Below are 26,177 nucleotides of genomic sequence, written 5' to 3' on the forward strand. Positions count from 1 at the left end.
CCGCTTTCGGTAGAATCGCAATTTTAATGTGTTTCAAAAGGTTCACAGTGTATTGTGGGCATTTACGCCTTCAGGGCGTACTTACGCTGTGGGTACTTTGCATTCTTCCGGATCTCCTTGAGGGTCTTCCTGTTGGCATCGCGCTCACTCAGGGCCCGGCGGATGGCGCGTGTTTTCTTGGGTCTCAGATCCAGGGGCTTGTACTTCTTGCCTTTGTACACTTTCCTCAAGTTCTCCTTTGTCTTCTGGTGCATAACAATGTGCACCCTGGCGATTGCCTTCCGGACGACACGGCTGCAAAACACAATTTTCATTAACATAACCTCACAAATTATTTATGTTTTCTTTTTTTGGAAAACTTTCTATGAAATTAATATTTGTTTCATTTGGGAGATCAATAAGAAGATTTGGAGGGATCAGTAGGATACATTTAGGAGGATAGAGTAGTTTCCTGCAAAACAGAATACAAGAAACAGGGACGGAGAGACAACTCACATTTTGGAGAGCTTCGATGGGGCACCTCCGGTCACTTTCGCGACCCTCAAGTTGAGTAATTCCGTCTTGAGTTCATCGAGCTGCTTCAGAAGGTCCTTTTTCTCCTTCGTCCGCAATTCTGAGCACTTTACTTTGCCCATTTTGGTGGAAAAATAACTTTTCGCGTCACGTTGCTCAAAGAAAAAGACAGACGGAACCGGATGTGGCAGAGATGTCAAAAAAATTGTCTGCAGATTTTTTCATCGAATCCCCATCGATTCATAGTTATGGCGCCAAAATTAAATTTAGCATGTCAGTTTTACAGCGGAGCCCATTTTTTGGGGTCCCAAAAGTACCTGGGAATACTTAGGGTACCCCCAGGAAGCTTCAGTGAAAAAATGGGGGCCCAATTTGCTGGATTTTTGTTTATTGCCCCCATGAAATTTTGAGTACTACTCTGAAAGAGTTTTGGCGGCTGTGGAAAACTCGATTTTCTTCGCTCTGGCGCAATTTTCCAGCTTTTCCTGCTGCAGGGAGCTTCATTGGGGCCTCTTGCACTTGTTCCGTGGTTATTTGAGGGTTTTTGAGCAGTTTTTCGGGAAATTAATTCGGGAGGGAAAAGCCGCCGGCAGTTTTCGTTTTTGTCATTTTACACCGACTTCTTTTCCTGGCAATTTTTTTGAATTAAATTTTTGATGCCAATCGACGCGGCGTCACTTCCTGGTTACAAAAAACACAATTTTCCCGGAAAAGGAGTTCATGAACGGGTATATGAAAGATGATCCTCTGTTGCAGAACAATTTTAACCCATTTCATCTTGTAGAGGATCAAAAAACATTGAAAAACACATTTTCCTGCATTTGGCACTAAATCTGGCATAAAAATGCATAAAGTCCTTTTTATTTTCATTAAAAAACACATTTTCCTGCATTTGGCACTAAATCTGGCATAAAAATGCATAAAGTCCTTTTTATTCATTTCACTTCGGGATACTTCGGCTTCGTGCCCTTCGTCCACTCGGGGACGGTACTTCGGATCCCACTTCGGCTCCTGTCGATGACAGGGTGGGCTCGGTTGGCTGACTCTCGCTCGGCTAATGCTCGGCTTCCGCTCGGCTCTCGTTCGGCTCTGGCACAGAAGCTCAATTTTAGTTGAATTTTATTTCTATTTTTATGCTATCCTGTTAGTATCAGTGCAAATAGCCGATGAAATCGTAGCCGGCTAGGATTTTTGCCAGAAAATGTCAGAAAATCCTAGCCGGCTACGATTTTATCGGCTATTTGCACTGATACTAACAGGATAGCATAAAAATAGAAATGAAATTCAGCTAAAATTGAGCTTCTGTGTGCCAGAGCCGAACGAGAGCCGAGCGGAAGCCGAGCATTAGCCGAGCGATAGTCAGCCAACCAAGCCCACCCTGTCAGCGACAGGAGCCGAAGTGGGATCCGAAGTACCGTCCCCGAGTGGACGAAGGGCACGAAGCCGAAGTATCCCGAAGTGAAATGAAAATAACTTTATGCATTTTTATGCCAGATTTAGTGCCAAATGCAGGAAAATGTGTTTTTTAATGAAAATAAAAAGGACTTTATGCATTTTTTTGCCAGATTTAGTGCCAAATGCAGGAAAATGTGTTTTTCAATGTTTTTTGATCCTCTACAAGATGAAATGGGTTAAAATTGTTCTGCGACAGAGGATCATCTTTCATATACCCGTGCATGAACTCCTTTGACGGAAAATGCGAGAGAATAGCGGGAAACTGAATGTGTGAGTGAGACGGATAGCGGAAGATGCATTCATCTAATTTTCTCTTCAACCAACAGCGCCAAAAGGTACTAATGGCTGCTTTTGGAACTTTTAGGGGGCCAAAATCAAAATCCATGGAACACGAGACGATTCCATTGACAATCTATCGGACTATCCATGGGGACTCTTTATGGGGCGTGTTTTTTTTTGCATTTCCTGATCACAAAAACAATAAAATCAATTGTTTTTTCCTTTATCCAGTGAATATTCGTGAACAAATGAGTTGGTGAAATCGTAGTAGTCTGTGGAAGAAGAGAATTTCCTGGAAATCAAGTAAGTTTTGCTGAATTTTATTACTTTTTTTTGAGAGAATCTGTGAAGTTGCAAATTCCCAAGTTCCTCCTGTCTAAGAAGTCCCTCCTACCATGTCCGTAAGCGATGTGTTCAGTCCCATTGAAATGCCCGAATCTCCCGAGGAAGTGCAAGAATTTGTTGATGAAATCAATAAGGATTTGTTGCGTAAAGTAGTTCCATCTATGCTGTCCCTGAGTATGAATCCCCGTACCCTGGGTGGTGGGATGAGCATTCCGGAAGAGGATCAGAATCTTCAGCAGATGCTAGATGAACAGAATATCAGGGTAAATCACCTCAAGATGCAGCTGAAGAAAGCTTTGAATGCGCGTGGAAGTTGCGAAGAGGCTGTTGTCCAGGAGCTTCGGAAGGAGTTGGAAAGAGAAGTTTGGAAACTTAACAGCTTAGTCGATCACATTGTGAAGCACAATCGAGTTCTGCACGTCAAGGAGACCTTCAATCTTGCCACAGAGCCATCAGAGGATAACTTTGAAAAGTGTTCAGAAGAGAAAACCTTTAGAAGAGAAGCATCTGGAGGATGTGCAGATGAGGATTTCAAGGATCGTGTCATTGATTGCCTCAAGACAAAGGTGAAGCAACTGGAGTGTAAAGGAAAGGGCAAAAAGTTCACGAAGAAGATGAAAAAAAGCTCCACGACGGATTCCAATGATTGTCAGCAGCTGATCAATGATTTGGGGAAGCGCGAGAGGGATGTGAATATGATGGAAATGGGAATTGATTGCATGACTAAGAAGCTGCAAAAGTTGCGGGATGTTGCCTGTGCCTATCGTCCAAGCAAGGGGAAAATCAAAGCTTTTGAAACCAGGAGCAAGGATAAAGCTTTTGAGAGCAAAAACTACCAGGATATCGTTGCGAATCTCGCCAAGAAGAACAAGGAAGTGCAGGATTTGTCAATGAAGCTGCGTGTGCAGAAGTATGATGAGAAACCCGCTGCTGAGAATGCCTTCCTCAAGGAGATGATTCAGAAGATGAACGGAGAGATTTTTACCCTGAAAACCATTGTCCGGGAGCAGAATTCTCACATCAAGGTGTACCAGGAGAAGTATATAAATACCCAGCAGATTTCCGATGAACGCCACACATTGATGCGAAAGATGCAGCAGAAAGCTGATCAAATGGAGGAATCAATTCGCTGTGAAATCACCCGGATTCGCCGGGATTTCCAAATGCAACTCCAGCAGCTCAATCAGCAAATCAAGAAGCTCACCTGCGAGAGAGATCGCCTCAAGGAAGAGTGCAAGAAGAAGCGCATACAGCAGGAGAATCTCACAACAGTCCTCCCGGAATTGGAGCGTCTGCAGCGTGAAGAGAAAGTCTGGCAGCGAGAGAAGAAGAAGAATCTCCCAGGAGTGATTTGTGAGCTTCAAGAGGAACTCCAGTGCCTCACGTATAAATTCAATAAACTCTTCTGCGAGAAGGACACCATCCAGGAGAAGCTGGCTGAGACAGAAGGAGAGCTGGAGCGTCTTCGTTCGGACACAGTGGAGATCATTCGGAATACCAAAGTTGCCTGTGAGGAAGTCAACAAATCCCTACGGCAGGAATTGTCGGATATGGAGAAACTTCTTGCTCAGTGCAGGGCTGATGCCAAGATTGCTCTCAATGATCGTGAACAGTGTATTGCATGTCTCAAATCCCAAATTGCCTGTCTCGAGACACAAATCCAGGAAGCAAAGCTGCAAATTGAGAATGTCCGGAGTCACATTTGCCATGTCCAGGATAAAGTTACCGGGGGAACAAAGACAATCTGCAAGGGCTGCAAGACTGTTCTCTGCTGAAGATTTCGAGCAGTTCTTCGTGAAAATTCGGAAAATTCTCCATGAAAAAATTCAAGTTTCTTGAAAAGATTATTTCTAAAATATTTATTAAAATAATTTCCTGGAAATCCTATAAAATCAATAAATCCTGTTACTTTCTCAATATTCTCTCAATAGAATTCTTCAATGATTTGGCCAAAAAGGGGCATTTAAGGGGGGTCTCTTGGGAAATCTGTTAGAATTTACACATTTTTAATGTTGCCATTTTCTTGGGGTTTTTCTTAAACTTGGATATCCGATGATGGTTATATTTGTAGCCTAGTTATTGAAGTGTAAGAAAATCACTTTTCGCCATTTTAGGTGCGACGCCATCTTGTGATTTTCCGACTTTTTCGCAGAACTGCCCTAAAACACAAAGGTAGGTTTTTCTCAGGATCTACTGGATGGATTTTGATGGGGTAAAAAGCAAATGAAAGAGGAAATACCAATGCAGATTTTGATGTACCAGAATTTTGAATTTCCATTCTGGGACTGAGAAAAGTGGAAAAATGTCAAAAACTTGTGAACAAAAGTCACATTTTTTCACTTTTCTCAGCCACAGAGTGGAAATTCAAAATTCTGGTACATCAAAATTTGCACTGATATTTCCTCTTTCATTTGCTTTTGACCCCATCAAAATCCATCCAGTAGATCCTGAGAAAAAACTACCTTTGTGTTTTGAGGAAAATCTCAAGATGGCGTCGCATCTAAGATGGCGGAAAGTGATTTTCTTACTCTTTATTGATAAGTCTTTAAATGTCACCAACACTTGAAAACCGAGTTTAAGAAAAACCCCAAGAAAAATAAAAATATTTAATTTCACCAGCTCTCAAAAGAGACCCCCCTTAACTCGCGAATATTTGTGCAATTTATGCGGAATATTGCACAATTTTTCATTCAGATAAACTCCCCCTGATATGAGGGGGGGGGCTTATCAGGAGCATTTTGAGATTCGCAAAATCATTGGAGCGACAAATAAACAATCCAATCATTAAGAACCTTTCTTGACTGATAATGCCGTCGACCACCAATTTGTGTGTCTCACTGATTAATCCCTGGCCTCACCAGTTGTCTTTGTTCTGTTAAACTGAAAACAATCTTTCTTTTGTTTTGTTTCTCCCGGGCAGGAAGTTCCACAAGAAGGCCGCGAGATGTGTGGAAAATTGTCAGAGAATCTGGAATTTTGGATGACGAATCTTCCGGCATCTCTCAAGGATATTCCCATAATTAATTTAGCCATTCCGGGAACGCATGATTCCATGACGTACGATATGCGAGCCCTCAGCCCAGTGGCTCCGGATGCCGAGGCGTGTGTCCATGTGCTGCACAAATTCATTCCGTGCGTGATTAAACGATGGGCTGTGACGCAGAAGCTATCGCTGAGGGAGCAGCTGAAGAATGGAATAAGATATTTGGATTTCCGGATTAGCTTCCGGCGCCCCGAAGAGAAATACTTCTTCGTTCACGGGCTGTACTGCGAGGAGATCATTGATCCACTGCAGGAGGTACGGGATTTCCTGGACACACATCCAGGGGAGGTGATAATCCTGGATATTCAGCACATGTATCAGTTTGAGGAGAAGAATCACACCGAGCTCATGGGGATGCTGCAGAAGATTCTGGGAGATAAATTGTGGCCACGCGAGGGGAATGTCCTGTCCCGGTGGACTCCACAACTTGCTGAGGAGTCCGGGAAGCAAATTGTGATAATCTACAGGAATCCTCTGGGTGCCAAAGTGGGGGAATTCTGGACGAGTGACGATTGGCCCACACCCTGGCCTAATCAGACAAATGTGAGTAAATTGCAGGAATTCCTCGAACGGGGTCTCCTCACGCGTTCCCCCCACCGTGGCTACGTCACACAGTGCGTCCTCACGCCCAATATCTCCTACACCGTACCGCGTTTCTTCTCCTCCCTCCAGCGCACGTGCGCACGCAAAGTTTTCCGCAAACTCCTCACGTGGATTGCCAGCCAAAAGCCCGGTGAGTGGCGTCCCGGAGAAGCAGCCAGAGTTAATGTTTTTCTAGCGGACTTTGTAGAGATTCAGGATAGTGAATTCTGCAAGATTGTCGTTGATCTCAATTTAAAATTAGCCACTGAAACGATCATCACGATGGAATCTTCAGCATAAAAGCTGCCTAAAAGCTCTCCACGATAATTTGTGATATTATTTTGTTAAATTTTTAAGTTATTTTATATTAATTTTTAGTAAAAAAGAACCAAAAAACGTTAAAGAATTAATTTTCTTTTAAAAATTCAAACAAAAAAATTAGAGGCATTGTGTATGGAATGTATAGTAAGGAAATTCAAAAATTCAGTCAAAGACACAAACCCAGAATTTATCAAAGCTCCACACCAAATTTTAAAACAGGATTTATGCACAAAAGGAATAAAAAAAGGAAGAGAAAATCTGAATAGTTATGGAATGAAGTAAAAAAAAAAGAGATTTTTCGCGAGAAAATCGATGATTATGATCATTTTTTCAATGAAAATCAGGTAAAACTCTGATTTTGTTAGATAGATTTTGATAAAAACGATAAAAGAGCATTCATAAAAAGTTTTGACCTTGATTTTCTTGATTCTTAAATCGTTTTTAATTATTAATTTTTCATTTATCAAATTGTTAAAAATCAAGAAATCAGAATATTGAGTTTTTGATTTTTTTGTCCCGAAAGTTTTGCTGATACAATTCGTAAGCTGAATTTAGAAAAATTGGGAATGTTTTACAAAATAAATTCGTATTTGGTACTTGACCACCCTAAAATGTAACCAAACTTTTTGATGCTTAAAGTTAAGTTTTTATACTAATAAATTGAATATTTTACAAAGGATTCTCCTGAAGTTCCCGAAGAGAGATTTGAAAATAGTTTTGTCATGTGCTCAAACAGATCCTATTTCACCATTCAAGAAAATATAAATAAAAATTACCTCATTCAATTTCTTAAGATTTTCTCTTCAAAGTATGTACAACAATAATTAGTAAGACTGCCTAATAAACTCATTTTCTGCTGATAATATTCATTTTTTTTTGCTTTTTATGTGTTAAATTGACAAAGTAACTAAATAATTATGTCTTTAGTCAATAATTTAACCATTCCAATGAAGAAAAAATTCCAAATATTTTACAAGTTCAAAAAAATAGATAATTTGTGCTAACTTATTAATAAGACGATCAAGCCTATTGTATTTATATCGAAGAGCCAATTATATTACAATGTGCAAGATAAATGCGTCCTAAATGTAGAATTTATGAATTAATTCTTAAATAAAGGCGTCCGTTGTAGACTAAAATTAAAGAATCTCTTTGCTTCCTTTTAATTATGTTTCAGCGCCATCTATCCAATGTTGTTTGTCAACTTATCTATTTGCTAATTTTGCTTTACTATAAACTCAGTACTCAATGATTATTTGTTAAAGAATCAAAAGAATAATTCTCATTTCCCTCATTTCTTTTCTCTGCTAACGTTGAATTCCAAAACTTAATTCAAATGAATGCAATTTCAATGCACTGGCATTGTCTTTCTTGTATTTCCTCATTGATTTCCATTGAATTCTCTTCTGAACTTTCTGCCCTTTCGATTGTTGCAATGTCGTCCAACGAAGAAAAGTAAAAGTAAAAAATCAATTAATTTGATCGAGAATTTCTTCTATAGTTTTTTTTATTGTGAATTCTATAATCTCACAAAAAGACCCGAAGGGGGCTGCTCAAATGGGGACTTTCGTTGGGCCCCCATTTAGAGCTTTAACAGAGGGAATTGGAGGAGATGTGAGACAATGCAACTGGTTGGGATTTAGAGGGCCTTAATGGACAGTTGCTTCATCTTGGGAGCCTTCTTCTTCGCCTGACGCTTCTGCTCCTTCTTCTCCCAGCGCCTCTGCTTCTCAGGATCATCCTCCGCCATCACACGTTCCTTCTCCTGCTTGCGCTTCTCTTCACGCCGCTGGGCAGCAGCTTCGGCACGTGCTGCGTGAGTATTCTTGAGGAATTGCTCCTCGACACGTGCACGATTCTTGTCGGCCTTCGCCTTGGCCTCCTTGGACAGGCGGAAGCGCTTGAGGCGTTCCATGAGGTAGAAGATTAGAATAAGGAGGGGCTTCATGGACATCTCCATGTCAACATTGAGGGGCATATTGAAGCCCGCCATTAGCATCCGCTTCACTTCGGGTTGCTTCAGATTCCCAGGATCTTCCTGCTGGATGACACCGCTAAATTGATCCGAAATGTGGATGTACTCAATGAGGGGGGCGTACTTATTGAGGGCAGCAATGAGCACAGAATCCAGAATGCCCGATGAGGCTTCGGGAATTTCGGACAGAACGCAAAATCCCAATGGAACCTTGTACTTGTCCTCGGATTTGCTGACTAGAGTGCAGAATTTACTGAGGTCTGATTGCTCCTTGAACAGCTTCGTGGCGGACTTCTTGGTGGCAACGCAGAAGACAAAATTGTCCATAACATCGCGACTCATCTCAATCTTAATGTGAACCTGGTCAATGTTTGGCCTGACAAGTCCTGCAATCACAGCCACGAGATCCTGCCGCTTGATCATCTTCAGTTCCACCAGCATCCCTTCGCAGCATGTCCTTCCGCTGCACCACAGTGTGAACGTGCTCTCGCTCTCCTTCACCAAGCCATGGGATTCATTCTCAAGCTTCCCATCATCCCCGACGAGAACAAAGTTATCCTCAAGGAGCTGTCGATGTGTCGAAAGCCAGAGATTTGCCAGCTTTGTGTTCTTACTCTTACCCATGAAGAAGTTTGCAAAGTACGCAAATAAGCCGGCAATCATGATCATTTCCATCCAATAGGAATCCCAATGTGTCCGGAAGTGCATTGGAACCTTTGCCATGGTAAGCTTGGGTTCTCCTGCCTTTGCATCCAGTGGTGTTCCATCTGTGGTTTGTTGCTCACCTAAATTAATCGAACAGATTGGCCAATTATTGCCTTAACCTTGGACTTCATCCCATCATTAACTCACCAGGAAATCCCTCAAATTCCTCTTCATCGTGAAAATGCTCAAACTCACTATCTTCATCCTCCACCACAGCTTCATCATCAGCATCATCCCCATCGATCTCCTTGAAATCCCCATTCACAGCTTCGGGCTCTTTTTTCTGCCCTGCAGGACCTTGAGCTGCTGGAGTTCCCGGGGTGACGAAATCATCATCAAAATCCTCAAATTCCGCAAAATCATTATCCTCAAATTCATCAGCTTGATTGGCCCATGCTCTGCCACCCACCAGGGCAACAAGGAGCAATAATACCACAATCTTCATGCCTCAGCTACACTCCCAGAAAAGATTAAAATTCACCTTAATTACTTTCCGGGAGTTAATTGGGTCAAGGTTTGAGGTTATGTTTGTCAATTACTCAACAAAATCGTGCAAAATACCCACAAAAAATTAAATTTTACCCAAGAAAATTCCCAAACATATCCAAAAGAACAATTTATCTTACCACTTGTCCTAATTTTTCATTGATTTCCCGAAGAAAAGTGAATTTTCTCTACAACACACAGAACAAAATCGATTTATGACTGGGAAACCTTTCAATTACACACCTTTGACGTCCTCCACGTGTCGTTGAAGTGTTAAAAATCCCAGACGTGCTAATTTATTACGCTGGTCAGATGTTCAAAAAACTCCCTCCTGCGCCTCCTATGCTCTCCGTGGAGGAGATCCTCGAGGATATGGAGACATTTAGGGCGGAGAAACTTGAAAATCCCGACGTGAGACGACTACAGGAGCCCGAAAGTACATCCCTGGAGGAATGGTGGAAGCTCTTTGAGACATTTCAGCGAGATGTGGAGCACATGAAGGACATCAGAGTACGCCTGGAGGAACTCAAGACGCACCTCCGGGAGAAAAGTAAAAAAATCCGGGAGCAGTCGAATGAGATTCACGAAGAGATTGAGAAGAATCTGGAGGAAATTTCGCTGTTTGAGGAGGAAATCAAAATGCGCTCACAGAGCTAATCCGGGAATGTATTTTATTGTATAATAATACTAACAAATCACCATGTAGTTGAATAATTTAATAAGCTTCCGGAAGCCAATTCCGGAGTGCAGGAATGTGTGGACATTTGTGGACGGCAATAGGGAATACAAAATTAGGCATAATACAATGTGGGATCACGCGGATCACTCATCGATGCACACCAGGAGCACGGAAAGGCTGAAAAATTATAAGAGATGCATTAAAAATCACAACTCAAGGAAATTGGGGGCTTAAAAGCTTCTAAAAGCCTTTTAAAATATATGAAAAAAGTTGAGAAAATTCGTATTAAAAGATTTTCCTGATTTTTTGAATAAGTTTTCCATAAATATTTATGAAAAATATTCAGTTTTATGTAAAAAAAATATTAAGAAATAAAATAATTTATTTTTATATTGAAAAAGATTTTTTTTTGTAAAAAAAAACTAGAGCTTCATTCGAACCGAGGATCTTTTGAATGAGGCCCCCATGCATTATCCTAATGATCCAAATAAAGGGAGAATTCTAATAAAGGAATCAGAATTAAATTAAAAGCTGACTCTTATTCTGAGTTTTCATTTTTTTTTGTAAATTCTCTTCATCCTTTCGGCTCTTAAAATATTCCTTAAGAATTAGGGATTTAGGACTTTAATCGCTCTTTTCAATTTTTTATTTTATAAATTAAATTTTTCCAGCTTTTGATTTATTTTATTTGAATAAAATTTTAATTAATAATTAATTCTTAAAGTGATTTCTCAAACATTTTAAGAGTTATTCGAGGTTTAAAAACTATTTTTAAGGGTAATTGAAAGTCCTTAAAAACTATAAGGATCCTTGCAAAAAAAAGTGAAAATAACTTAAATTCTAGGAGCAAATCCGATAGAAAGAATAATTTTTCTAGGGAACACATTCATTTAAAATTCGTTTAGAGTCCTTGAAGAATGAAGGAAATCCTCTTTTCTAATGAAAACTTACATAAAGACAGTTTAAAAAAATATAAAAAGAAGAATTAATTTAATAATGAAAGAACATAAAAAAATCACAAAAAAAAGATAAAACAATTTTCTAAGATAATTTTTAGTATTTTGTTAATTTTCTCCTCCACTAGATGGTAACTTTGAATTTTCTCTACTTTAACAAACAGAACAAACATAAATAAAAATGTTAATAAATCTACACATAAAAGAAGAATAATAAAATATGAAAAAAATAAGAAGAAATAATTTACAAAGTTTCCTTACCTTTGAGCCTTTTGAGCTTTTCCATCCTTATTTTGTGAAAATTTTTGGCGACTTTATGCAGATAAATTGAAAATTAATGTTTTTCCATTTTGATAAAGTATTGCAATTTTATTTTGTAAAATATATATAGAATAATAACTTTTTATTTTACAACAAAGTTCTTGTACAGAATGTGAGCAAGAAAAAAGATTTTTCGTCTCTCTGAGATTCGTATCGGAATATTAAAAAAAAATCGAATCTTTTTCTTGGACGGAATGTGATGTTTTTAATACCATTTCTTCCATTTTTAAGTTTAGACACTTCACAACCAGATCTAAAATATTGCATTATAGTATTTCTTTTTAAGAAAAATCCCATATAATTAAGGTCCTTAGGCCCTTTAAAAGTTTCACAATTTTTCCTTTAAATTTATTAAGTACGTTCAGTTAATATTTTATATAGAAATTAAAAAAAAAAAAAAAGTTTTAAGGAGATTTTTGAGCAAGAGTTTTCTTTCTTTTTTTTTCTCATTAATCAACAAAGGTCTTTTGTAAGACAACTATAAGTACTTATTTTGGTCCATTTTAAGGTCTTTTAGGGGAATATTTTTCGCAATATTTATTTACATGAATATATATAATTTTATACTTTTTTTTTACGTATTAAATTACCTTCGGCTCTTATGCAACTATTCTTCTTTCTCTGCTATTAACATCATAGCAGATCGTCAACCAACATGATCTATTATCTCCTGATTAGTTTTAATTTTTTGTTGTTTTAAAGTAATTTCACGTTAATATAATTTTATTATAAATTTTCAAATAATTTTTGTTATTTAATTTTTAGTTTTAATAAAAAGACAAAGAAAATGATGGTAAATGAATGAAGTGTTATTATGTATGTGGAATAAAAAGAACACAAAAATGCGATTATTTTTTTTTACAAAAAATTATTGTATGGAAATTAGTTGAGAGATTACACAGAGTTAGGTATTTATCGCATATTGTTGAGTCACACACAGGCGATGGAAAGTCAAAAATAAACGGTCGTGTGCAGAGGAATTAGGAGCCATTATTTTGGCGTGTTGAACATACCAAAAAGAAAATACAATTTGATTGTTTTTTTGAACAAAATTAACACAATTTGTACATTTAAAAAAAAAAAATTTTTTTATATGGAAAGTAGAAGGGAAAAGTAAGGAAAGGAGAAAATAATAAGTATAACAAATAAAAGGAATAATAGGGATTGTAGTAGAAGAGAATTCAGTCATAGCGTTCAGAGGCCAGAACCCAGTAGAGAATACTGAAAAATTTAAACTTGCCTCGTGGCTTGCAGGAAAGATGTTGCTCAATGTACTGGCACGGGCACTGCCATGTGGCGCAGTGCCTAGCAGGTTCCACCATGGATACATCAATGTGGCCCCGCACGGCTTCATTGCCCCACCTGGAGGCGTACCTCAGGTAGAGCAGTGTGGCTCTCTCCTGCAACACCACGAAGACGATTAGAAGCGTGAAGAAACATACAAAACGCAAGCCTAATGCTTTCTTGTTGCAACAAACAATTCATCCTCTACAATCACGCACGCACGCCAAATGGACAGAGCAAAATAGTTTTATGATTTTTGTTCCAAAGCTTTCGACATTTTTTTAAAAATTATTTTTGAAAAAAAAAATCTTTTACTAATTCCTAGTAGATTTTTAATACTTTCTTTTCATGATTTAAAATCATCAATACTGTTGGTGATAGATCTAACTGTAAGAGCAGGTTAGCTTGAAAAAAAGACCTAGTTTTCCTAGATTCCCTTAGCTACCATAGAACGGCATAACCAGAACTACTGAATGAAATAGTTTTGCTTAAGAAAGATTTCCAGCAAGTTCCTTAAGATTTCATTCTAATTTATTAAGCAATCACGCAGTTTTCCGTGCAAAGAAACCGCCATTTTGATTTTTTTCTAAGCTTGTATTATTTTTTCTTAACAAGAAATCTATTTAGGGGGATATTTTTAGATTTGAAAAAAAAAAATTAAATTAAAAAGAAAATGGATTAAAAAATGACTTTAGATCGCAGTAAACTAAACCATACTGACGGCGTTTGTAACATTAAATTTTAATGATTAACACTTGACGTTTATTTTCAAACGATTGATATTTTTCCTAAATTTTTGATTTCATCTTTAGACGTTTGATACTTCTTTTTTAACATTTAACACTGTTTATCTAGTGTTCGACACTTCTCTTCTAACGTTTGGTGTTTATTTTTTTTTGTCGTTCTTCTAACTTTGACGTTTCTTCTCAAACAGTTGATATTTTTTTTTCGTTTAAAAGTCTTTCTTTAAATGATTCTTAATGTTTTTATAGCATGAAAATAATTTTATTTGATCTTTCAAAGAAAACCGGGAGTTTCTTAACTTTTAGGGTGTGTTTGGGCATCCAAACACCCTCTAAGCTAACGCTCCTGTTATTTGTGATTTTTCTTTATTTTTTTTACTTAATAGGTAATTAATTTAATTTTTTTTTCATCCTTCCATCCATTATTTGTTCGATTGAGAACAACGTTCTGGATTCAAAACCCATCGATGAAACATTTACGATAATGTTTCATAAATTCGAAAAGATAAATAAAACACAATTGTGACGTCATTTGCTGCATTTTTGGGCAAATCTTTCTCGGATTTTTCTAACTCATCGTAGTGAAGGGTAGGTCTGTTTGTAGATTTCTTACTTTCCAAATACTAAAGAAGATTCAACTTTTTGTATGATGTGTGTCATACAAAAATGGAAATGTGCCAAAAATGGAACTTTTGGGTGCAAAATAATCATTATTATTATTCCCCACGAAATTATCAAATTGTCACGCTAACTGCTTGTGAAAAATTCTTTCGTCTACCACTTGGTAATTTCACGGATAATAAAATCTATTAGCTACTTCATCACATATATAGCACCTCTTTCATTGGTAAAGAAGCAACGAAAATATCAAAATTATCGCTTCTCTTTCAATTTCATCTCGTGACTGATATTTTCATCTTCTTCAAGCTTACTCAATGCTAATCCCGGTTAATTGCTCGCACACGATTTGCTTTCTAATGTGTCTGTGTATGGATGGTGTACCCTCTAATCTCTGTCCAAATGGCGCAAAAGTTTCACGCAATGATAAACAGATCAAAAGAGAAATAAAAAGAAAAGAGATAACAAACAAAAAAATGTGTAGACAACACACAAAACATAACAAATAAACATAAATCCACAAAGACAAAATATAATCAACAAGAAGAGAGAATTTTGTTAACGTGAGATTTGCAAGTTACGAAGACGGTGAAGAGGGTGAAGAATGTGTGAGAAATTAGAATTGTTTTTGTTGTTAAGTAAAATCGAAATTAATGCGACCATCACCCAGGGGAGTTAGAGACATTTAAGGCGAGACGATGATCTCCAAGAGACACAGAGATTCGTTGTTTTTTTGTTGATTCAGCAACAGTTGAGACCACGTGTGGTGAACCAATTGGTGATGCAGGCGCAACATTGCCGTGGATCTCGACGTGGTTTATTGAGAACCACCTCCTCGGCATACTGGCACGGACAGATGGCCACCTGGAGGTGCCGTGGACTCCCATTGAGTCCATTCTCCTCCAGAATCCAATCGAGGCGACGACGAAGAAAGTCCTTGCCCCAGCGCTGCAGGTATCTCAAGAAAAGCTCCTCACCAACAGTCTAAGTGGAGCAATTCCCGGGGGGAAATTTGGTAGTCAATAATCACAACATGGTGGGTGGGAATTTGAGTCAATTGAGCGACAAAATTGTTAAAATTGTGCACAAGTCTTTTAGAGAGAGAGAGGGGGGGGGGAAGTGTGGAGATTTTTCCTCAACCAGGAATTCAGGGAGATTTGAGATCTTCTTAACAGCTAATAATATTTAATGACGAATCATGCAGAACTGGTGAAATCTGTGATGAATTTGCGATTTTTTTAGAGCTAATTTTTAATTTTTTTTTTAAAAGAGTTTAGAAATTAAAGAATTTAGAAGAATTTCTTAAAATTCATTAAAAAAAAATCTTAGAAAACATTTTAGTTTAAAATTTCTAATTTTTACTAATTTCTTTTAGTCTTTTGTATGACCTTTTTAAGTCTCTAAATTAGCCTCAATTTAAAGTTTTTCTTGCATGAAGAAGGCAATTAAATAAATTCTTTATCAAATCATTGGTTTTAATTTAACTTTTTAAATCACCAAGATTCTAAAAAATTGAATAAAAATTTCCGCTTAACCCTTTAAGGTTCGCGACTAATCTAGCGAGCTGATTGAACTAAAAATAATTTTGTATGGGTTCATTTGAGCTCAAATAAGTCATTTTAAACAAAAAATTCCAACTTAAAAATTTTTGGTTTTTCATCCTTCCTGATCCTGTGAGTCCTTGGAGATGTCCTTTTGTGGTCATAAAATGATCCGGAATTGTAAAGACATAGTCTTGCACTAATTTGGACTCAATATTCATAAAATAGCCTTTGGGTCAGCGTATGACGCAATGGACCTTAAAGGGTTAAACCTCTAAACAAGCCTCAATTCATTAAAGAAAAATTATTTAAAGCTTTTGTCGCTTGAATAATGCAAATAAATTATAAAATAAAATTTCTCTCAAATTAATTCCTTTTAATTTAAATTACGAAAATTCTAAAAATTGCAAAGAACTCCGCTTAAAACTTTCCAATGACAACAGAATAATTTAATTAAAAATATTCTCTTTGTAGCCTACCTGTGTCTCCTTACAAACAAATTTAATTTCCCTTCCAGCACTTTACATTCAAAACGCGCACAACAAACAACACGACAGAGACCACCAAACCAGTGTGTGGACTTTGGACTTTTTTTCTTTTCAAATTCATCACAGATCGTCGCATGAACAGAAAGTAGAAGTAATGGATGGAAAAAAAAGATAAAGACTTACCTGCTTCCGGGAGACGCGTGTAGTTGTACTGCCTTGAATGACAATGTCCGAAGCTCCCAGATCCATTCGGGACTCCCACCCAGGTGGTACGGCATTCCCACTTTGCTCATTGCGTGCAATGAAGTCATTGAGGTAGGTGACACACTGACTGGAGTCAAAGTACAGGAAGCACAAATTCACCTTGTGGCAGGAGATTTTCCCGCGATCATCGAGTGCCAGGAGGATTTTGTGACGTAGTAGTTGCTTATTGACGAGCGCTAGGCACTTTTCGAGGCCACGCGATAGCCGCAATTTAATCCACATACACAGGAAGATGGCAGCTGCATTGAGGAAGAGCCACGCCACACCCAGAACGAACAACGTAATACCCGTGAGACCGGAAAAGAGAAGCCCCAGGAGGACGGCAAAGGCAAAGACAATCCAACACACGAGCACGCGCTTGTAGCAGATGTTGTAGAATGTGAAACGATAGTCATTCACGAGGGTCTCCATGGCGTGCACGTACTCCTCAACAGTGAGCGTCAGACCCTGCGCCATGAGTTCTTCGGGCACAAGTTCAGGCCGGAAGATTGCCGGTGTGACCCAGGGCCATTTTGTATTGACCGGAAGGAGCGTCACAATAATGTCTCCATTGGCAAAACCCTCGCGTACCCTGCCAGTGGACAATTCAATTGTTCTCATGCCGGAATTTGCATCCGTTGTCGTTCTCGAGGATGGCACCTGTGGACAACAATGTGGGACACTTTAAACCTTCTTCCCATCACCATTACAAAGGTACCTGAGCTATTACCTCAATAACAGCCACAGAGGGAAGTTTAGCTGTCTGATGATTCCTTTCCTGGCCAGAAGCTCGTGTTGGCGATGAACTTGTACTCACATTAACATGGACGGTTTCAGTTGTAAGAACAGCAGCTGGTCGTGGTGCAGCCAGTGGGTGAGGAGTCTACAACAAGTCAGCTCATCAGCGAATTCACAAATTACCTCAAAACGCTTCATTTAACTTCAATAAATTATTTATTAAAAAGCAAACAAGACTTCTTCGTATTAATTTTGATTTAATTTGAGATTAATGTAAAACCATTTAGCATCAAATATCTCCCCAACCAGCGTGAAATTCTTTTCCTCTTCTTCAACAATGTCTGAAGCTGCAGTACATTAATAATGTTTTGTTCATTTATGAATCATTCATGTGGATCGTAAATTCCGATCCACAAAAAAGAACTCTTGGAAAGAAATTGTGAAAGGTTATTTTGAGCAATACACATTTCCGATATTTCCTCATTTCTTTCTTTAGCTTCTTGAGCTGAATTATTAAAGTTTCATTGATTATTCACAAATTGGGCCGGTAAGGAAGCATTAAATATGTTCTGAGAGTACACTAGAGGCTCATAGAAAAGACTGAATAAACACAAAGTAGGGGAGACCGGGGTAAAAATAGTCATTTTCGAATTTTCAAATGCCAATTTCTCCGAAGTTATTAATCGGAAAAATCGGAAAAAATTCTGGTGGAAAGCCCTACCAACCTATAATTTTTGACAGTAATTTGGAGGTTATGCGATCAGTACTTTAGGAGTTAAAAATGAAAATAGATTTTTGGCCCATTTCCCAAACTTTTGCGTATTGAGAAAAACGCGTTTTCCGAAGTTTTCCTTCAGCAATTTTCCAATCTGATAATTTTTCTCACTAGCTGGGTTACTACAGAAAACATTGCCAAGGTGTATTCTTCAATAACTTTTAATGATTTTTCTCTACAATTTTTTGAATCAAAACATACCCCTTGGGGTAGATCTAGTCATCCCATGTAAATCATATGGGAGATCGAAATTTTTGGCATATTTTCTATCCATTTGTTGCAAAATGGAGTGTTTGAGAAAATCGCAAAATTCTCTGTTTTAGTGCGTATAAAAGTGAAATTCCTTGTCGCGAATCAAAAGGTGAGAAGTTTAGCTATCAACTACTATCAATCTCTCAGGTGGAAAATCATTGGAAATGCCGGAAAATTCGATCGACTTTATTTAGCCAACTGGTGACTATATTTACCCGCCGCGTCTAAAAAAAGTCAGAAGCGGAAGGGTTTAGGAAAAGCTCGAAAACTCATATTTCCCGTGGAGATAGAGAAAAGTGGTCTGAGACAAAGTTGTAGGCCAGGAAATTTCCTATAAGAATGACCTATCGAGGAAATTTTCTTGCCCTTGGGGAATCCTGCAGATAAGGATTTATGCAAATTGACTATTTTTACCCCGGTCTCCCCTACTAAAATTTAAAAAAAAAGTTTTTCTTCTTAAATAAATAAAATTGATAAGGTCGATTAAAAAATCTATTAGAAAAGCTATGATTTAGGGAAAAAACATTCTGAAAATTCCATAAGAGATGGCAATTCTAAAAAAAAGGGCTTTTAGAACTTTTAGCCAAGACATATTTAGTATTTAAAGGCAATTTTAGTACATCTTTGTCTTCATTTTTAATAGAATTTAGAACTCTTGCAAATTGTTTAATCACAAATTTGCACTAATTCGTGTATTACCGTCCATTGCAATTTCAAATGAATTGATTTAAGAATGTGTTGTGCAGAAAATTATATTTTTAGATGTCCTAATGTGTCTTGACTAAAACTTGATCAAATTCTGTACTAAAAAAAACTTTTTCATTGAAAAAATCGTGAAGGATTAACTTTTGCAAGATGAATACAGTAAGAATGAACGAATAGCTTGTTTGTTAAATTAATCGATTTCAACAACAAAAAAATTAACAAAAAGATGATAAAATTAATTTAAAAATGTATTTTTTGGAAGAAAAAATCATGTGTCACACAATATAATAAAAATTTAATTTAATTCAATAATTTATAATATTGTAATTTAAAAAGAGAAAAATTAAGGATTTCTTTGAAAAAATTATGATTTTAGCACTTCTAATTGTTTTTAGAACTCAGCCAAGACACAGTTCATTTTTGAAAGAAAATAGAATTAATTCTTTATAACTTTTTTTTATAAATTTCGAAAGTTCTACAATTTCTTTTTTACTTAATTAAATCTTAATAATTTTTCCTGGCATCTCAATGTAATAAAATGTGATTTTTATTTTAATCGAATAAGATTCCTCCCCTCCAAACTTTTAGATAACTTTCAAGCATCACTAACTAATGAAAATCTATAAAACAAAGTTCCAAATTAACAACTTAAGCTCATTAAAAACTCATTAAGGAAATGTATGTAAAAGTATTTCCCAAAAAATAATGATTTTCTAACGATCCTAAACTGGAATAGAATCAATTTTAATGGAACATCTCGACCAGTCAACGCTGTGATCTCATTAAGATTCTGACTGAATTCTTCAAATTCTTCTGCAATCTAAAATTCCTCAACAGCTCATTTTGTGGGTGTTGTTGGGAGAACATTATTGCATAGCATTCAACTGAGCATTGCTGCCCATGTCCTGACCAGGAGCCTTTCGTGCAGCTGTACTAAAACGAACTAGCGAATAATGTATGAATCAACCCCATTATGTATAAATTTCTCTAAATAAAGATTATTTTGTGTGGCAATAGAGAAGGTTTAGCCTCATTATCAATGGAGTTCCCCGTGCTTCAATGGAGGTGATTTTCTCTCAATTATGCAAATTTCCTGCCCTTTTCCTGCATCTAATTAGCTCCATGGCCATGTAATTGGGGCATTTGTGGCACACGGCCTTGGGGACAACACCCACTGCATCCGCTGGGTGGCGTTTCACCGTGTCCGGAAACTTCCTGTGGAAGTGGAGAGAGATTTCTCTCACCGTGAGACTCACCGTGTTTTCATCAGATTTCCTGTCTGCATCGTCGGGATCATCGAATTTCACCCATTGGCTCTTACTGGTGGCTCTCGTGGCACCATCATTGGCATCTTCGGTACTTCTGGTTGGGGGGCTTTGGGCTATTTCCTGTTGTGGATGATGTTCAGGTGCGACTACGCCCCCATTTGTTGCATTGGAATGCTTTTCAGCCACCACACGATCCACCTCGTCCTTCTCACTCATCACGCACGCACGCTTCACACACTCCGGGTCACCTTGTACACTCACGAGGGGGGATTAGTTGGTTATTTTTGCGGAGAAAATGGAAAAACAAGAAGGTAAACCACGTAAACACCATTAGTATCAGTGGTACATGGCAAACAATTTATTACATTTTCTTAATATTTTGTGATAAAACATGAAGCATAAACGGGCGCAAAATTATTTTATTTCCAATAAATCTTCCAGTGAGTACATTATTTGTTTCAAGATCACATGAGCATGAAAAGCATAATCTAGAAAATTATTTCTTAAAGTTTTTATGTTCAAAATAATTACGTGGACTGCTTGTACTATATTCAGTGGAGGCAAAAGTTGCTCCACAGGCTGGAATTCCAGTGGAGAAATTCCATCTCATTCTCGCAGCGATGGTGGCGTTCATGGTGGAAAATGAGAAAAGTAGAATCACATTTGGCGGGAAAAGTAAATATTTGCCGGTTCAACCACCTGTTAATCCCAATTTTGTTTTAATAAGGAAAGAAAGTTAAATAAAGCACAAAAACAACAAAAGAGGAGATTTTATGATAAAATAAAATGCCCCAAAATGCTCCTATTTCCTCACCTTATCCACCATAAAGTAAGTTTAGTCTCGATTGATCCTGGAAGTCCTGAAAGCGTCCTTTTGAAAGCCATTTTGTTTTTTTTTGGATTTATATATTGTTATTCGCATTTTCACATTTATCTACAAAATGTTTAATTGTTTTTCTTATTCACTTTTTTTTTTAATTACTCTTCATACAGTAATAATAATAATTAATACATTATATAAATAAAAAAAATCAATGGCGGCGAAGAAATTTAACTAATTCTTTTTTTCTTTAATTCTTCTTCTTACTTTGCAAAATAAAAAGAAAACTATCTACACATTTTTTCTCATTTAACTTTTCCTTCTGCATTTTCTTTTTAAATTTTTTTTTTTTTTAAATAACCCACTGTGCTATCTTAAATTCTTTTTTTTCTCATTAAATATATTTCTTCCTTCTTCATCATTTTTATTTTTTGTTTTTTTTTAATACAATTGTTTATGTATAATGTTGATTTTTTTTGTTCATCTCAACCTTTTACTTGGCTTATTTACTTACATCGACATTGTATTTACAAAGCAATTACATTATGTCTCATTTTATTTTTAATTGTTTTTTTTTTTTTAATTTTATGTATCATTCTACATTTTTTAAAAATATATGAACAGAAATTCTCTAACTTATCTGCGTATCATCTCATCTTTTCTTCCGAAGTCATTACATTTTCTTCTTCATCATTTTTCACTTTTCTATTTCTGTTATTAAAACTTTATTTTTTTTCCATTTTCTTTTCAATAATTCTTCTTATTAAAAAAAAGAACATGTTGCATTATGTGTTGGTTTTTTTTTTTATGTTGGAAACGTGCATGTTGTTTTGTGTGTGATTGAACATTGTAAAAAAATCTTTTTTTTTCTTCTAAAATTTTCTTTCTAGAGCTGTTTTAAGTTTTTCTTGTATTTCTATATTTTTTTTTAGAATCAAAGAGAAAATTTTGATTATTGCGTCTCATTTATTTTGCATCTTTTCCACAATTCTCCCCCACATTGTGTGTGTGTTTTGATAATAAAAGTTGCTTTCTTTTAATTACTGACTGTGTGTAGAAAATAAGAATGAAAATTTAATTTTCTCTTTTTTTTTTTTACTTTTGTACTATTTCATCAGCCAAAACTTAATTATTGTAAACGTTTTTTTTCTGGCCTTTCTAATGAATCGTAAATTAAAATTTTAGGATGATTTTTCATGCAGGTTTTTATTAATTTTTTTTTTGAGAAGATAATTTTCATTCCCAACAAAGTTTTTTCTTTTGTAATAATCATGAAGAAAATAAATTAATTTTTGCAATTTTCCTCAATTTAAATACTGATTTGTTCCTCAAAAAGGGGATTAAGTTTTCGCACCCAAATTATTACGGAATAAAAGAGTTGGAATAAGGAGTTGGCTGAAAAAGCTTTCTTCCTAAATTAACTGAAGATTTTGACTAAAAACGAATTCTTTCTCTTTTGATTATTTTACATAAATCGATATGATTTAATAACCAAAGACATCTTAAAACTGTCAAAAAATCTGTCAAAATAAATCTCAAATTAATTTGAAGTTTTCAAAATTACTTCAGACCTGATAAAGAAGATGAGAGCAATCGAAATGTCATAGTCAAAAACACTTGAATGATTATTTTTCATAAAACATTTTGAAGCATAAGGCCTTATGTAAATTTTTTTTTAAATTCTTGAGATTCTCAAAATCTTGTCTGGGTCGGGAAAACGCATTTCAGGAATATACAAAAATTTCAAAGAAATAACTACAGATTATCATCCTTCTTGGAAAGATGAGCCTCGCCTTTGTTAAAGAAAGAAATAAAAGAAAAATGTGTTAAATAAATCGATGATGAAATGCAGTGTGGTGTGGTTTTTTTTAACGCGTCTTCCTCCGTGTTTTACCTTCGCTATTGAAAAATGTAAATATTTAAACTTTGATGAATGATGTTTGCGTGTTATTTAGACACAATAAATATTGGATTAATTGTTTTTTTTAATGTATTATTTAAATGTTATGTACACGGCCTATTTCATTTCGCATTTTTTTCCTCTTTCATTCCACGTTTTTTTTCTTTCTTTAAATGTTTAATAATAATTTATATGCAGAATGTAACCCCCTCCCGTAAATACTTTTTTTTGTTTATTTAAATATAAATTTCCTGCCTTTGACTTTTTAATTTTTTTCCTAACTTTTTTTGCAAAGTTTCTTTTCAATTTTTACCTTTTTCATTTTCTTTTGTTTTAAATCTTATATCGAAAATAAATAAGCGCACACACAACAACAATTTTCTTGTAACTTTACATTATTATTAATTGTTTTTTTCTCTTTACTATTCACTAGATTTTTTTTTCATCATTTTCTTTAACATTCTGCCTTCTTTCCTTTTCAATATTGTTCCACGCAATCTCCTAAATCCCATTTAAACGTTCTTTATCCAGATTTTGAGTCCCAATTCTTGGTTTCTTTCCCCTTCAAGTTTACCAATTCTTTAGTCTGGCCTAGAGATTAGTGTTATTCCTTCCTTTTCATACATAAAGATCCCACTTTTTTTTTAAAGATCCTTTATGTATGGTAAATAGTTTTTTTTTGTTTAATCCGCTGTTTTCTTTCCCATGTAAATGGTGGTTCCTAACACTCTCACTCTCACGTTTTTCTTTATATAAATAACTTACCGAACCTAATTTTCCTTTTTTTTTGAATGAATAATTTCTTCTTGTGTCCTTTTTCTCTATATATATTTTTTTGTTTTAAATATATAAAATCGAATCTCTTGTGTTCCACGATTTTTTTTGCATTATTTTCTTTACAATATCCCACAAGTTTTCATTTCACAATGTCCGTTTTTTTACCGGTTTTCCTAAAAAGTTAGGGTTTGATATATAAATAAAGTTTCATTTTGTATTCCTTTCAATTATTATATTTAGATAATAATTTAATATAGTTTACTAATATTTGATAAACTTATCAGTTAGTTTTTTTTCACTTGTTTGTGTGTCTGTTTAAATATTTCTTTTTTTTTCTTTTATTTAAGAAAGTAATAGGTAAAAGGTAGTATTAACTTCATCCCTATTATTGTTTTTTTCATCTTCATTTAAATCTCTTCCCACACTTCACTTTTCTAACGCAATAATTTAATTTTATTAATCCATTTTCTTTCTTTTTAATTTATTAAATTAAGAATGAGATTCACTTTTCACCATCACTTTCTATTAAAGTATTTTTTTCCACATTTTTGTTTTAAAACACTTTTTTTTGCTTTACGCAGAGTCATTTTTTGAGTTTATTTTCTATAAAGTTTTTTTTTTAAATTACATTTTATTCATTTTCTTTTAAATCCTAATTCACTAAAAGTTTTCATTCTGCGACTTTTCTTTCTGATTTTTATCTCAATTATAATTATTTATTAGTTAAAATTTGAATATCACTTTGCTGCCATGGTGGAAAGAATAAAAGATGGCGCCAAATTTGAACATAGGTGACATTGACATTTCCTCTGTGTGCGTCATAAGACTTACAATACGTTGAAATAAATAAATATTAAGAAAATATGAAGAAATGCAAATAAATCAAGACTAGTTCACTTTATTTCCATTTAAAAATTTGCAAAATAAAGTGAATTTGTCCAATTGTTGAATAAATAAAATGACTTGAAAGGTATGTGACAGTGACAGCTGTCAAAATGCTGGTATTGTCAAAATCACAAACTTCAAAAAATTAAAATTTTTAAATATTTTTTAATGTTAATAAATAAAAAAAGATAAAAGAATAAATGCAAAAGAAACGAAAAGATTTAGCAATGTTGCATCCCACCTGCCCCTGTTGGACCATCTTTTCTTCTCCACCACAAATTGCAGCTCCATTTTTGTTGTTGTTTTATTATTAAATATATTTAACTTATTGAAAAATAAAATACTTACACCATCCGTCGCGGCGGTTTATCATCGTGGCTGTGTGCCATCGTCCTTTTTATGTAATTCCGCCGCCAGTGGATGCCCACCCGGCGCCATGTGTGAGCCGGTGGGTGGCTTTAGTGCCCCCGGAGGCAGTCTGTGATGTGATTGCGGTGGTGGCGGCACAGGACTCGGCTCCTTAGCACGTAGGTGTGCTGCCGAGTGCGCTGCATACGCGTTCATCGCCTTGGCGCGTTCCTCTTCCACCCGGAAAGCCTCCATTAGGGGGTTGTAGCGTAGCATTGAATCCAGTCGGTAGGGGTCTCGGTATGGATCAATGGCGGCCCACGTGGGTCCTGGTGGGGGTGGCGGGAAATGCGACATGGGTGGTGCACCCAGTGACGGAGGCAGGATGGAACGTGTGAGGTGGGGTGGCGGTGGTGGTAGCACATGTGGTGCATGTCGTACCGCAAGGTAGGGATGATGAACTGCCGCGGCGGGATGGTACCGTGGATCGGTTCGCATTAGGAGATCCGTGTCCTCCTTTCGCGGCTCCTCCTTCACACGCACATCCACATCCGTGCCATTCCGTAGCGGTGAACGATCACGCTGCACCGCACTATTGGCCAGCTTGTTGCTCTCAGCCAGCCGTTGTTGCTGCAGCAGCCGTTCTCGTTCCATTTCCCGCCTTTCCATCTCTCGCCGTTCCTTCTCGCGTCGCTCACGTTCACGTTCGCGCTCTCTCTCCCTTTCCTGCTCCTTGCGCTTCTCTTCCTTCTCACGCTCACGCTGCCGTTCCCGCTCTTCACGTTCACGGCGCTGACGTTCGCGTTCACGTTGCTCACGTTCACGCATCTCACGCTCACGTTCCTCAGCTTCACGTCGTGCTGCATCGATATTGGGATCCGGTTTCAGAGGCCATGCACTCTGTCCCGGTGCCGGTGGGTAGGCCCCAATTGTCCTCGGGATTGCGCTGCAAAAAAAAAATTAAATAAAATTAAGAACAGCCTTAATTTTAAAAATTAAATTTAATACAAAATACAGCCCTGTCTTAATTTTTAATTTGACTTTCATGAAAAGCCATCGTACACACTACCTAAAATACCGCCGAATTACGTACTCACGAATTAATTGCGTGATATCATTATTTGCACAACGG

At 36.5% G+C, this 26,177-nt stretch overlaps 7 protein-coding genes across 15 annotated transcripts in view; 3 read left to right on the forward strand and 4 right to left on the reverse strand.

Moving 5' to 3' along the window:
• Positions 1–4: 4 nt before the first annotated feature.
• Positions 5–715, reverse strand: LOC129790630 (60S ribosomal protein L35). Its single transcript, XM_055828227.1, has 2 exons — positions 496–715; positions 5–294 (listed from the first exon to the last, which is right to left on the reverse strand). The coding sequence occupies exons 1-2, from the start codon at positions 633–635 to the stop codon at positions 63–65; spliced, it is 372 nt and encodes a 123-aa protein (XP_055684202.1). The 5' UTR covers positions 636–715; the 3' UTR covers positions 5–62.
• Positions 716–2,371: 1,656 nt separating this feature from the next.
• On the forward strand, positions 2,372–7,682 carry LOC129790625 (PI-PLC X domain-containing protein 3). Its single transcript, XM_055828223.1, has 2 exons — positions 2,372–2,550; positions 5,513–7,682. Exon 2 carries the CDS (start codon positions 5,537–5,539, stop codon positions 6,515–6,517), a length of 981 nt encoding a protein of 326 aa, XP_055684198.1. The 5' UTR covers positions 2,372–2,550; positions 5,513–5,536; the 3' UTR covers positions 6,518–7,682.
• Positions 2,545–4,509, forward strand: LOC129790613 (structural maintenance of chromosomes protein 1B). Its single transcript, XM_055828206.1, has one exon. The coding sequence runs from the start codon at positions 2,643–2,645 to the stop codon at positions 4,365–4,367; it is 1,725 nt and encodes a 574-aa protein (XP_055684181.1). The 5' UTR covers positions 2,545–2,642; the 3' UTR covers positions 4,368–4,509.
• A 333-nt stretch (positions 7,683–8,015) lies between the features above and the next one.
• On the reverse strand, positions 8,016–9,958 carry LOC129790622 (PAT complex subunit CCDC47). Its single transcript, XM_055828217.1, has 3 exons — positions 9,845–9,958; positions 9,366–9,670; positions 8,016–9,298 (listed from the first exon to the last, which is right to left on the reverse strand). Exons 2-3 carry the CDS (start codon positions 9,661–9,663, stop codon positions 8,178–8,180), a joined length of 1,419 nt encoding a protein of 472 aa, XP_055684192.1. The 5' UTR covers positions 9,664–9,670; positions 9,845–9,958; the 3' UTR covers positions 8,016–8,177.
• An 88-nt stretch (positions 9,959–10,046) lies between these two features.
• Positions 10,047–10,361, forward strand: LOC129789192 (uncharacterized). Its single transcript, XM_055825841.1, has one exon. The coding sequence runs from the start codon at positions 10,047–10,049 to the stop codon at positions 10,359–10,361; it is 315 nt and encodes a 104-aa protein (XP_055681816.1).
• On the reverse strand, positions 10,359–20,672 carry LOC129790623 (transmembrane protein 268). 5 transcript variants are annotated; one of them, XM_055828220.1, is made up of 5 exons: positions 20,304–20,672; positions 17,308–17,460; positions 16,518–17,237; positions 12,901–13,060; positions 10,359–10,560 (listed from the first exon to the last, which is right to left on the reverse strand). In XM_055828220.1, the coding sequence occupies exons 1-5, from the start codon at positions 20,529–20,531 to the stop codon at positions 10,496–10,498; spliced, it is 1,326 nt and encodes a 441-aa protein (XP_055684195.1). In that variant the 5' UTR covers positions 20,532–20,672; the 3' UTR covers positions 10,359–10,495. The 5 variants fall into 5 exon arrangements, 4 of the variants coding, with proteins under 4 accessions (XP_055684195.1, XP_055684194.1, XP_055684196.1 ...); XM_055828219.1 differs by having other exon boundaries at positions 10,359–12,330; positions 20,304–20,661; XM_055828221.1 differs by lacking the exon at positions 12,901–13,060 and having other exon boundaries at positions 20,304–20,669.
• Positions 20,673–21,199: 527 nt separating this feature from the next.
• Positions 21,200–26,177, reverse strand: part of LOC129790610 (autism susceptibility gene 2 protein) — a 195,637-nt gene continuing 190,659 nt past the window's right edge. For 4 of the 5 annotated variants that reach the window (XM_055828199.1, XM_055828198.1, XM_055828197.1 and 1 more), the window contains one exon: positions 21,200–25,991. In XM_055828199.1, coding sequence (XP_055684174.1) covers positions 25,067–25,991 — 925 coding nt within the window. In that variant the 3' untranslated portion in view covers positions 21,200–25,066. The remainder of the gene's footprint in view (positions 25,992–26,177) is intronic. The other variant, XM_055828196.1, reaches the window with a different exon arrangement.

The sequence above is a fragment of the Lutzomyia longipalpis genome, chromosome 2 (assembly GCF_024334085.1).
Source record: "Lutzomyia longipalpis isolate SR_M1_2022 chromosome 2, ASM2433408v1".
Classification (NCBI taxonomy): Eukaryota; Metazoa; Arthropoda; class Insecta; order Diptera; family Psychodidae; genus Lutzomyia; species Lutzomyia longipalpis.